This window comes from Xenopus tropicalis, chromosome 8 (genome assembly GCF_000004195.4).
Source record: "Xenopus tropicalis strain Nigerian chromosome 8, UCB_Xtro_10.0, whole genome shotgun sequence".
NCBI lineage: Eukaryota > Metazoa > Chordata > Amphibia > Anura > Pipidae > Xenopus > Xenopus tropicalis.
In genome coordinates, this window is record NC_030684.2 from 96,531,951 (window position 1) to 96,544,858 (window position 12,908).

The window sequence follows — 12,908 nt, forward strand, 5'->3', positions numbered from 1 at the left end:
GACAAAACTAGAGAAGAAAAAATTGGCCAGTGACAAAATCAATTATGGAAGGAAATAGAATTTGACCAGATATGAGAGGTGCATGAGGAGGGGAATGGTATTGAGTAAAGATTTAAGTCGGGAGAAAGAACAGTTTTACCTACCCTTCATGGAGTTAAATGAGGGGAAATTAAGTTTTTTCAGCTTTTGCTCCCTAAATGAAAATAAATAAATTTGACGCATTTGCATATGTGCACATAGATAGCTTGCACTAAAGAGGCATTTCTTCAGTATGCGGAGACTGGAGTGCTTGGCAAAGTGGAGGAAGTATTCATCCTGAATCCATACACAGTAATATGAAAACATTATCTACAGAAAATCTATACAAGAGCCAGAAGTATTAAATCTATGAAAGCTCCAAGTGATATTTCCCTAGAAAGATGTCTGTACAAACTGGGTTATGGGAAAATTGTGGTTGTAAGAAAGCCTGCACACTTTTAAACATATGAAGGGAAATAACACGCTTCGAGTTGAATGTAACAAAGCTACAATTTAGAGTGACTGTGTGGATAAATTGTGATACAGGTATAGGACCTGTTATCCAGAATGCCTGGGACCCAGGGCTTTCTGGATAAGGGATCTTTCTTTAATTTGGATCTCCATGCCTTATACCTACTAAAAAATAATTGAAACATCATTTAAACCCAATAGGATTGTTTTGTCTCCAATAAGGATTAATTATATCTTAGTTGGGATTAAATACAAGGTACTGTTTTATTATTACAGAGAAAAAGGAAATCATTTTTTTAAATTATAATTATTTTCTTATAATGGAGTCTATGGCAGATGGCCTTTCTGTAATTCGGAACTTTCAGATAACGGGTTTCCGAATTAGGGATCCCATACCTGTACTTCATTTGTACTGTATTTGATACAATGTATATATGGAATGCAGTATGCAGTAAGAACTACAAGGAAAAATTGTGTTGGTATTTTTAGAAGTGTATTTATCAAATGGTGGACTCTCCCTCTCACCCACTGATACATATGCTTTGAAAAATCCCATAGAAATAAATAGAAAGTTAGTCAATTTTTCTGTGGTGAGCTCTAATCTCACATTTTAATAAATCTGTATCAAAACATTCTAAGGATTTACATGCAGGTGACCAAGGAGTACTGAGGATTTTGGGTATAGAAGTAGTAGACAAAGACAATAGGGGGCAGAATAATTAAATTAAGGTCCCTGGTCACACCGAGTGTTGTTCCACTTCTCTCTGCCTGTGGTTATTAATATTACCTGTTATTTATATAGCACTGACACAGTTAACACAGTGCTTTCACAGAGATCATACATCATTCACATCTGTCCCTGTCCCAGTGGAGCTTACAGTCTAAGGTCCCCATCACACACAATTATTCAGCTTAGCTCTCACTGGAAATGGTCATCAGGCTGGGCTCATAATACTTAACATTTTGGCTTAGTAGTTTGGACCCCTTTTTCTTAACCTTCGGTCTCCTGATGTTGCTGGACTACAAAAGACTGTATTGTTTACATATACAAAGGGTAAAGTAGGAAATTTACTTCAACAACATTTTGTGACCCAGGGTTGAGAAACAGGGCCCTATGCTATACTAATAATAGAGAAGGCGGCACCGGGGGGTGTCAAGTTTTAAGGTGTCCCTACCAGTATGAAAAAAAAAAAAAAAATCACAAACTGTCTCTCCAGGTTATAAATTGACATGTGTCAGAAGATTTAGCTGGTTTTCCTCATTAAAAAAGAAGCTCACCAACATAACTGCACCCCATTATCCATTAAATTAATACATAGATTTGTTATTTATTCAATCTTCTTGGCAGGGTCAGTTTGCAAAACAAAGCTGTGTTTGTAAGGACTTTAATATAATAGGTCTGTAAAATATTTCCTCACAAAGCAAAGATTCCATTTTACTTTTAGCTTTTGTTCACAAGCAAACATTTTCTTTTAATTCTTGAATAAGGGCCAAGTTCCTCTTCAAATATGAAGTCCCAGAGAACGTGTGTCCAAGACTGGTGCTGGGGAAGTCGGTCATAAAATTCTGATGCCATCTGGGTTACCTAAACAAAGAGCAGTATCATTAATCAGGGGACAATACATAATGCACTATTCTCTCCTTTCATTCTTTACAAGTATTTGCTCTATTCCAACCTACATATATTTCTCACACTGAATGCTTTCTGATCTGTACACAAAACATAATGTTAAGGTCCCCATACACGGGCCGACTACAGCTGCCCTTGGACCGATTCGGCAGCTAATCGGCCCGTGTACGGGGAGAGCCGAGCAGCCTGGCCGACCGATATCTGGCCTGAAATTGGCCAGATCTCGATCGGCCAGGTTAGAAAATCCGGTCGGATCGGGGACCGCATCGGCTCGTTGATGTGGTCCCCGATCCGACTGCCCCATTGCCGCTCACATAATCCGATCGTTTGGCCCCAGGGCCAAACGATCGGATTATTTTTTTTTTTACCTAAAGGCTCCCCGATATCGCCCACCCGTAGGTGGGGATATCGGGGGAAGATCCGCTCGCTTGGCGACATCGCCAAGCGAGCGGATCTGCTCGTGTATGGCCACCTTAAGACTAAAGAGAGCAAATGAAAGCATAACACAGTGTTTAAATACTGCATTTATTTAATGAACAAACTCTTCCCACACCCATATCAGCCATATAAAAAAGCATCTTTTCACTTACTTAACTTAATCACAGGCACATAACTGCATCTGTAGTCACCCTTGTGTGTACAAGACAAGATCCAGATGCAAAATGGGCCCTCGCTATAGTACGACATTGCCATTATCTCCAAAAGTCAAGATATAAAACAATAAAAATGTCCCCTGACAATGTATCTACATCAGTAATGCATTTTGGAGCTTTCAAGTCTGACAAAGGCCCATGGGCCACAGGGAGATTAATGACTTCAACTACCGTGGGCAACTAATCTCCTGAAGTGCCTTCCCACTGGCAATAAAGTAAATAGCCAGTGGGAAGGCATACATATCGCTTTGTTTTCAGAAATCACTCTACGTTTCCTGCAGCTTAGATGTCTCAGCTTCTTCCTTTCTATAAAATCATCATCACACTCCTAATCTCCAGACATGATTGCAGGATCCTTACTACCAGCCAAAATCAAACGCAATCGCAACACCTTTGTTCTTTGGTGGGACAAACAAAATGGTATCAGACGAATATAAATCTGCTCCATTCTCCATTTCATACAAAACTAAAAAGCACCATGGTTAAGCCAACCTACCAATGCAACAGTTTAAAAATAAACTTTGTCCTAAACCAAAATGTATGCCCAGCTTGAAATAAAAATTTCCAGCATTCACTACCACCTATAGAATATATAGCGTTTAAACTACAGTACATTGCCATACATTTGCTGCTTCATATTTACATGAGTGGGATATGCAGTGATCACAACACTTCACTTGATATTACACACATGTTCATGACTCGGATCAAAAAGTAAAAAAAAACAAAAATTAAAAAACGAGCTTTCTTAAAACATCCAAATAATGCCATTGGTCTGGGTTTTAATCGCATACCTGCCTTTAGTTATGCCATACTCATAACATTTACTTATTCTTGTACCTATTTATTAATGAAGCAAAGTACTTACCATAGGCAGCTTGCTTCCGGGGATGCTGGGAAAATCATGGTGCTCTGTGTGGTAGCCTACATTAAAGGTAAGGAAATTCAGAGGTCCATAGTAAGAATATGTTTCATAGCCTCTGGAAAACATATAATGTTCTGCAATAAAATGTCCAGATATAGGATGGAACCCCAAGCAGAAAACAGAGCCAGATAACAAGTAAACAATTGGCTTCAGGCCCCATGTATAATATAGTGCAAAATCTGCAGAAAACTGAACAGCGGCATTGCATACTTCCATCCTGGAGATAGGTTTTGGATTCACATACAAAGGTCTCAGGGTGTAGAACAGAGGCTGAAGGACCAGCCAAAGGAATTTGCGAAATGGAGTACAAAAGAACCAGCCTTCAAAGTCTGTTGGTATATCCACGTCTAAGGTGTCCCCTCCTAAGTACCGATGGTGGTCAATGTGATATTTTTTGAAAGAGGCAGAGTATGGCATCCCAATGGGCAAATTGGCAAGCACTGCAAACCACCTGTTCCATTTTGCCTGCCGATTACCAAAGGCAACATTATGGGAGATATCATGAATTGCCAGTGTTAACGAATGGTTCACACATCCTCCAAAGGCATAGGCCCAAAACAGCACCCATTTCCATGGCAATTCTCTTACAAGGTGACAGGCAACAAGCTGAGCAAACACCATTCCTAGAACAATCCATTTCAGTTGGTGGTCAGGCCCCATTAAAGTCTTGATTTCTGGATACTTGGCTACCAGGGAAAAAATAAGAATAATATTATTAAAGTTAATATCTTTCTCTCTGACAACTAGCAGAATTAGTTATAAAGAAAGTTGAAATCATAATTGATAGAATGCAAATTAAAGTGGCTAAATGCTCATAAAATTAAAGGTAGTTCACCATTAGGTTAACTTTTAGTATGTTATACAATTGCCTTTTCTTAGCATCTTTTCAATTGGTCTTCATTATTTTTTATAGTTTTTGAGTAATTTGCCTTTGTCTTCTGACTCTTTCCAACTTCCAAATGGGGGTCACTGACCCCAGCAGAGAAAAAAAACTATTGCTTTGTGAAGCTAATATTTTATTGTTTTTGTTACTTTTTTTTATTTATTTTTTCTGTTCATATTTCAGTCAAACTACTGCCTGGTTGCTAGGGTAAATAATACCCTAGCAACCAGATAGCTGCTGTAGTACCAAATTAAATAACTGCTGAACAAAAGGCTAAATAACACAACAAATACAAAATGAAGATGAATCACATTATCATACTAAATCTTAATCTAAAAGGCGAACTACCCTTTTAATGTAAATTGTAAAAATTGTTTACAGTAGCATTTTCTTTTATTTTATTATGTCAAAAAATTGGGGTTTTTTTTTTGTATTAGTTGTGTTTGTAATTTAAACGTACATCAGGTCTACCATTATAAACCAGCGAAAATGCACTATGTATTAAGCCCACGTTACACCAAACAGTAAAATGGAAAAGAAAAACAATAGCCATGCATGTAGCATACACACTGAACCACTATTTAACTTGGAAGCACAAGATTTCAGAGATTATGGGAATTCCGATCAGGTAAAGGCTTCAAGCATAAAGGCACGAACTACTGTTTGAGAGTTATTTTAGTGCATATAAAGACTCATGTGCAGGGGTTACACAACTAATACTTTGATTTGTGACAGAAATGTGAATGCAGCTGCATGGGTACAAGTGCATCCTTTACTATGTGCAGCTAATAAATGTTAGATGTAGTCAGCTGTAGTTACTTCTTTTCACTGAACACAGATTTAAAGGGGTAGTTAACCTTTTAAACACTTTTCAACCTATTGCTTTCAAATAGTCCAAAACACATTTGATATAAACTTGATAATTTCTATCACATTACCATATCACATCTTAAGTCAAGTCAGAAGCAATACAGAATTCCTAATCTATAAAGATTTGTAACAAAATTGCAGATGTCAAATAGCCATTCATCAATCAACTCTCAACGGGACCAGACTGGCAACCTGAGGTAAGATGCCAGAGATAATGACCAATTACTGGACTTCTAGGCAGTGTTGCAGTGTTTTAGCCTCTGTGTACTAAAAAAAAGTCCTATTTTAAAGGTCAGCCCAAACCTGTACCTCAGGTTTTGGACTAAGCCCACTGGGCCCCCTATACCTCCTGAACACTCAGCAGCAGCTGCAGGGTCTGCTCCCTCCTACAGTTACACCCTTGCACCACTACAGCAATCAAAATAACCACGGTACATGTTAATGCTTTGGTCTACAACTTGAAGTGCAGGGCAGCTCAGCTGAAATTTGTGAAGTAAATGTACCTAGGATTTCCTTTCGGCGCTGGGTGTGAGGCTGGTCGGTATAGACCCATTCAAAGTCACCCCGGGTAACGGTGTTGCCCATTCTAACGCTGGTAAAAGCACACTGAGCCTCCACACAGCAACACTTTATCTCAGGGTCAACTCAAGAGAATGCCCTAATATAACCTCACTTCACCTGAGGGAGGGGCTAATGTGAGTATCTTCTGACCACTTGTGATCCAAATGTATCAGGCTTTGTAAAAGCAGGAAGAAACAACCTGTTTTCACAAAAAGTACTATGTTGCCTAAGTTAAGGGGATGAGGAATTATATCATGAAAATGTTTTTAGAATATTGAAAATCTAAAGTTTAGCCAAACATTTTGACAATTTATAGCTTTTAAAAAATTTGCAATGTTACAAAGTTATGGCTAATTATTGAAGCAGCCTCCCATCACCCACCCTCCAGAATCTCTGGCTCCCTGGTCTGCGTCAGTGACGCAGAAATATGTGAGTGACAGAGCAGAGTGAAAGCTGATTTGCTGTGGCATGTCATGAGGCCACACCCCTCAACAGCAAACATGTGCAAAGGGGAAGTAAAGGAATGGAGCTGGGTTGGGTGTTGATGTATTTGTACATAAAACAGCTTATTTTTTTAAATACTTTATATCCACCAATACACAGCACTTCAGGATCTTATACATTGGGGTTGTGCAGCTCACCCGCAGGCTTAGATCAGCTTCCAATCACCCTCCTGCAATTTACACGTACAGATACAAATCTTACTTCAATAGCCAGATACGACTGTAACAAAAGAGCGTATAAAAAAGAATTCCACCATACTAGTGACACATCAGTTGCAGCAATATTACAGACCTCTGTACAGGCAACTGTGTGTGTACAGGCACATAGATTCCTGTATGTTGGATTCACAGACATCTCTCTATGCCTCTCAGAGCTCTCCTGTAAACTGTCCAGCCAGGGTTTCAGGCATCTTGATTGGCCAGCTGTGTCTAATCAGGCCCACCCAGTCAGTCTGTAGCATTTACTCTGCTACAGGAATTTGTGGCCAGCCCATGTGAATGGGGAGAGGCTGAACTGTGCCAGGCAGTGTATAGGCAAAACAAGGGAAAGCTTGGCACAAACAGTGGTATAATAACAGAGGAAGCAGACCCCGCATTCTCGGGGGCCAAGACCGTGGGGTCACTTTCCTCCATTTTACATGTAAATCCCTGCTCTATGCCGGCTCCGAGGTAGGATAGCAGGCAGGGAGCAGGGATTTATACATGAATGGAGGGGGATGCCTAAGGGCAGGGGGCCAGGTGAGTTTGCTACTCTGAGCTGGGCCATATTGAAGATTTTTTGCAGGGGATCCCAGTGCAGAGTATTTACACCATTGTGCACAAACACTATAATTTAGTGGCGTACCTGTAAAGGAAGCCCCCCTGTGGTGGTGGAAGGGGTGAGTAACAGGGGGCCCAGATCACGGGGTCTGCATAGCAGTGACTAAGATCTCCAAAGATTTTTTGCAGGGGGGGCCTGGTGGCGTATTGTTATGCCACTGTTTATATTTCTAATGGATTTTTGTTATCTCTAGACCCGGTTGATCTGCCTTGTGATGTGTCTTTTGGATTTGTGGTTCCTAGTTTTGAAACAAAAGAAAAAAAAAGAAAAATTAATTTCTAGTGAATGATAATGGATTATTACTCTGCCTGAAGCCAGTTCATGTATTCTTGAGAAATGGCCATTTACTGTATTTTTGCATACATATAAATGTGACTGCAATTTTATTGCACAAACAGTAACACAAGTTATTGTTTTTACAACATTTATTTATAGGTTATGCAAAAGGCAAATCATACTTTTATGGGAATGAGCAAGTGGATGCCCTAAAGTTACTGTTTAACTACATCTCTTAGCATCACGTGCAGCTCACATGGCATGTATGTTTCAAGGTGCTGAGCCTTTGTGCCAAATAACTCGATTGAGAAAAAGCAGGTGATATGTGGCTTTTCTCATTAATAATTCTTGTAAATACATTTTTTGACCTTCTTCAAAGTATTTTTCAGGTTTAATATTAGATAGGAACAATAGGAATAGGCTAGACCACTACTGCGCCTCAATGCTCAGAACACTAGCTGCCTGTCAGTACTGAGCCAAGTTAAGCAAATTTCCATTAATGATAGTTCCTCTTTAAACAGATTTCTAGAGATATTTTTAAGTACCTTAAAGGAAAACTATACCACTAAAATGAATATTTAACCAACAGATAGTTTATATTACGTTAAGTGACCTTTTAAAGAATCTCATCAAACTGGAATATATATATCAGTAAATATTGACCTTTTACATCCTTTCCCTTGAGCCACCATTTAGTGATGGGCTGTGTGCTCCCTCAGAGATCACATGACCAGAAATAATGCAGAGTTTTACGTATCAGCTTGTTTATCCAGTATATTTTTTTATAGAGATCTACATTGTTTGGGGGTATAAATTTCCTTTAAAGGCAGTGGTGTAACTTGGAACAGCCTACATTATATGTAAAAGCAAAGGAAATCATAGGACAAGAGGGGGTCACAGAGTCTGTAGGCATCCCCCCTCTCCTGTGATGTCTTCTCCAACCAGTTTACTTTGGAGCCCATGATCCTTAGAAGGCAGAGCAATACTTCTTAAAAGCCACATTGCACAACCAGTATACATTTCCAATGAAAAATCTCATGACTGCTTTCCTGTGATTGGCAGAGAGATAAAGAGGGTTTTTTTGTCCCCAAGCTACTAAAAATCATAGGCTCCAAAGCTTCATAAAGGCAAAAATGCCAAATTATACGAGATATCCAGCAAAATAATTTGTAACAGAACAGAGAAGATTAAAATATTTTTCTAAAAATATTCCAGTGCCAAATTTATGTGTATGTATATTTTTTGAGTATATATTTTCAATTCACTTCTGATTAATATACTGTATAAAAGTCTTCTGGAGCATGGCTGTCAACAGATTATACATGAGATTAGGGACATGTATTGAGAAGAGCAGTGCTGACCGTATATTTAAATGTGTTCATAAGTGCCAGAAAGGGAAATGTAGACTTAATTTAAAAGAGAGCAGGATGACTGAATAGAATTGATTAATTAGAGGTTTTATATTCTGGGTAAGAATTAAAAGAACTGTGCCATCAACATAGAAATGATGCTGAAATGTTAATATTTTGCCAAGAAAAATTATAATTGGATAAACAGAGGGGACCACCATGGATCTATATGGAACATCACACTGAAAGAAGAACTTGTGAGCAGGCCCAAAACAGCAGTCTGTAGATAGGCTGCTGTAAGATGCCACAGTACTATTATTGTTGGGGGTTGTTTGAGACTCCATATACCTGGTGATTGTGCAAAGGATGTCAGTGGTTTGCAGCTGTGAGGTAGGGGGTAGCATTAGGTGTGGTGGTCGGTAGCTGCAGTCAGTAGTTGGGGGGAATGTGGGTTGGTGGCGATGAGGCCCTGGAGATTAGGTCCTCCTTTAGACCCAAAGGTTTCCAGTCCAACACTGGAAGTAAAGCCTTCAAAAAAGACATTAAATGAAGCGTTAGGAGGGCTATAACAATGATAGGGCAGTGCTATAATTTTCAATAGACTGGATGGGAAGGTGGCATCATCTTCTCATTGACCATCCCTCCTAAGCCCATGACCCTATACACTGTCATGTATTATTTTTTATTTTTTTTCCTACACATAATTACATACCTCATTCAGAGACACTTTTGTCTTTCCCAATTCACTTTTGAAATGAGTTATTTGTGAAAGGTTATACAGATAGTGCTTTAATGCATTGTTTATTGATCTGTTACTGTTTCTTTTATAAAGAATACTGCAAATGTCCAACAAAATCCAAAAAAGTATGACATACTGACTGCCATGAGTCAAAATAAAAAGCTGTGCAACCTTGGTTGTCGTCAATACTCTCTTACAAATAATATTTTGTCTTGTCTAGCACAAGATTCCCTCATCAGGTTCTCGATGTACTAAGGTCAGTCAAAAGTTGTTGCATTGGCAGTCTTGTTATTCTATTGGTGGGCATGCTGCAGCACACCAATGACGTTGTGAAAACCCCATACTGTGCTTAATGGATTATGCTGGTGTTTCTGGTAGCCATTACGTACCACAATCTATTGTTCCCAATATAGTACCATATAAAACATTATTTATGAATTGTTGTTTAAGATTCTGCTTCTACACATTAAGCCTCATTTGCTAACACAGTGGAAACTGCAAGGTGCAAATTGCCCTGTTTTTTTACACAATATTATATTTACCCCAGAATTCCAACATAAATGCAGGTATGCGCTAGGTTGCACCCGCCACAACGGTATAGGTGGTCGAGCAATGTTTAGCTAGGTTATGGCCATGGCTAGGTAGGTGTAGGGCCCCAAGACAGCAATCCTGCAGGAAACGCAGGATTTTATGCATGGGAAGTAACACATGGCAGTCAATTAGTTTCTACCTTCAGCTGATAAAGGATATTTACTAATTGCTTGCTATAGGTTGCTGCCCAGGTGCATATTCCCCCAGTGACTACCATGAGTCAGTGCAAAACACTAAACAACTTTGGTTAAATGAAAGGTTTCCTACATGTTAGTTTGTTATTTTGTCATTTCTAATAAGCAAGCTTATATTGTACATTTCTAAATATATCTGTAAATTAATTATATAATCTCATTTGTAGCCCAATGTCAAAATGTATTTTATTACCTACAAAAGCTATGCAACAAATGTCTTGGCCTCATTTTCTAACCAAAGTGCTATGAAACAAATATTGAAAATATTGAAATATTGAATAAAAATGCTGTCAAATCTTCAACACAACCCACAATTTTGAGCTAATTAATAAACTTTACACTTACGTACACTTGCCCATAGCATTAGTTTTAATCATTCTAATACCAGTTAGAAAACAAAAAAGGTTGCTATGGGCAACTTCAGCACATATCTTTCTAAATCATCCCAAATGAATCTGCAACAAACAGTCATACAGTATATATTTGTGCCATTTAATTAGCCATGATTTTTAGACCAAGTACAAAAAAATTTAGGGTGCTGGTGCAATGCATAGAGTGAGTTCTTAAAAGAAGACCTGGTCAAAATCACAGACCTTTTACCCTGGGCCAGTTTATTTTTTATCTTTATTTGAATATTTTGCTGTGCTCCCAGTTCTTGTGGTAACTAAGGCTGGGCTCATGCACAACATAATTCTTGGAAACCATACTCCAAGCAAATGTTTAAGAAAAGGCCACCTAACCCATGTGTGAAACTCTGTCCCAGACCCTGAATAAACAATTTATTAATACAAATAACAGGTAAAAATGTTTATTGTGCCCAAAATAATCATAAATGTATTCAAATTTATACCATACAAAAACGACTGAGGTACCTCGGTGCTCCATGGTCCATGAGCTCCACATATTTCCCTCCATTGGATATTTCTTTAGAGGAAGCAATTTTTGCCATGTAGAAAGGAGTATCCTGGTATGACCAGTTGTAACAATTGCAATACCTGTAACTTTTCTAAAATAGCAAATTTCTAGCCTGATAACACTTTAACACTTAAGGATTGAAACTGTACCAATCCTTTGACCTCAAGTGTTTTTATTTTAATAGAAGTGAATCAAGTGATAAGCAATAGAGTCATCAGAGACATATTGAATGGCAGGATGGATATCCTATTTAAACAGAGGGAAAACTAATTTTGGCTGGGGAAACTCACCACTAATGTGATCTGAACTGTCCAAGTCACCTACTGCATCCTCTGCACACCATAAGGGTGATGCCACACAGGCAGCAAAGTGAGAAAACTCTCTTGGGACTCCTCCAGTTACATGGGAGTAGGAGAAACAATAAGTTACCTGAAAGCAGTTCTAAGGTGTAGCGCTGGCTCCTCCTGAAAGCTCAGACTCAGGCACAATGCACTGAGATGGCTACATTTGTTGGCTTTAGAATAACATTTTAAATAGTAGAGTGAATTATTTGCTATGCTAACAGTGTAATTTAGAAATAAAAAGTACTCCATAAAAATCCTCAATTGTGCATGTTCCTGTGACAATATCAAACAGCAGAGGCTAAAGTATTGCAAGATATTGCCTGAAAACCCTACTGTGCATTTTTTAAGGAGACACACTATAAAACTAGGTTGGTACCAAAGAATAGACAACAACAGTTAAAGTGCAATAAAAATGTTTTATTTAAGGAAATCACATATCAAACAAATTAAAAGCCTACTGTTTCCTGCCTAAAAGCGGCACTTAATCATAGGCCATAGATGACATGGGTACATATATTTAAATATAAAATAATAAGATTTTATCAATACGTAGAAAGAGCCAATTGCAAGTTATCCATTATTCACTAAACCTACCTACTTTACAAAATGTTCACTACAGGGAAAATTTTATACAAATAAAAATATAAACTCATTTTTATGTAATAAACATAATTAAAATTTGGACTAAACTTGAGACATTATATTAAAAACGCATGCCATCTGAGTGACGATGCAGCCCTCATCCCACATGAGTCTCTGTCTGATTGAGATCTGAATGATTTTCAGCCAATGGGCCCATTATGGGCCAATAAGATCTAGAGAGACCGAGCAGCATTATGTATGGCCACATAACTGCTTTGTATTACATTGTATTACTGTATTTTTTTATCTGCTGTAAGGATGTATTGTTCTAATACACAGCAATACATGCACAAATGGTTCTATATAAATAAAAATACACATATATAGAGGGGACCCAATGAAGGGGAAAAAGTAAAATGTATAAAAGACATATTGTGTAACATATTTCCAGTGACCTATGGGTTAAAGTGCATAGGTGCTCCAAGCACCCCACCACGCAAAAGCTGGTCTTCTGACATATATTTGTGCTAACTAAAACCTGTAAAGTTTTTCATGATAAGGTTTGGTAGAGAATGATGTAAAAT

The 12,908-nt window shown here is 38.3% G+C and overlaps 1 protein-coding gene across 4 annotated transcripts; it reads right to left on the bottom strand.

Moving 5' to 3' along the window:
* Positions 1-1,069: 1,069 nt before the first annotated feature.
* degs2 (delta(4)-desaturase, sphingolipid 2) lies at positions 1,070-6,921 on the bottom strand. 4 transcript variants are annotated; one of them, XM_031892095.1, is made up of 3 exons: positions 6,807-6,921; positions 3,641-4,383; positions 1,070-2,074 (listed from the first exon to the last, which is right to left on the bottom strand). In XM_031892095.1, exons 1-3 carry the CDS (start codon positions 6,838-6,840, stop codon positions 1,931-1,933), a joined length of 921 nt encoding a protein of 306 aa, XP_031747955.1. In that variant the 5' UTR covers positions 6,841-6,921; the 3' UTR covers positions 1,070-1,930. The 4 variants fall into 4 exon arrangements, with proteins under 4 accessions (XP_031747955.1, XP_017952092.1, XP_002936627.1 ...); XM_018096603.2 differs by lacking the exon at positions 6,807-6,921 and adding an exon at positions 6,393-6,417; XM_002936581.5 differs by lacking the exon at positions 6,807-6,921 and adding an exon at positions 5,954-6,364.
* Positions 6,922-12,908: the final 5,987 nt, after the last annotated feature.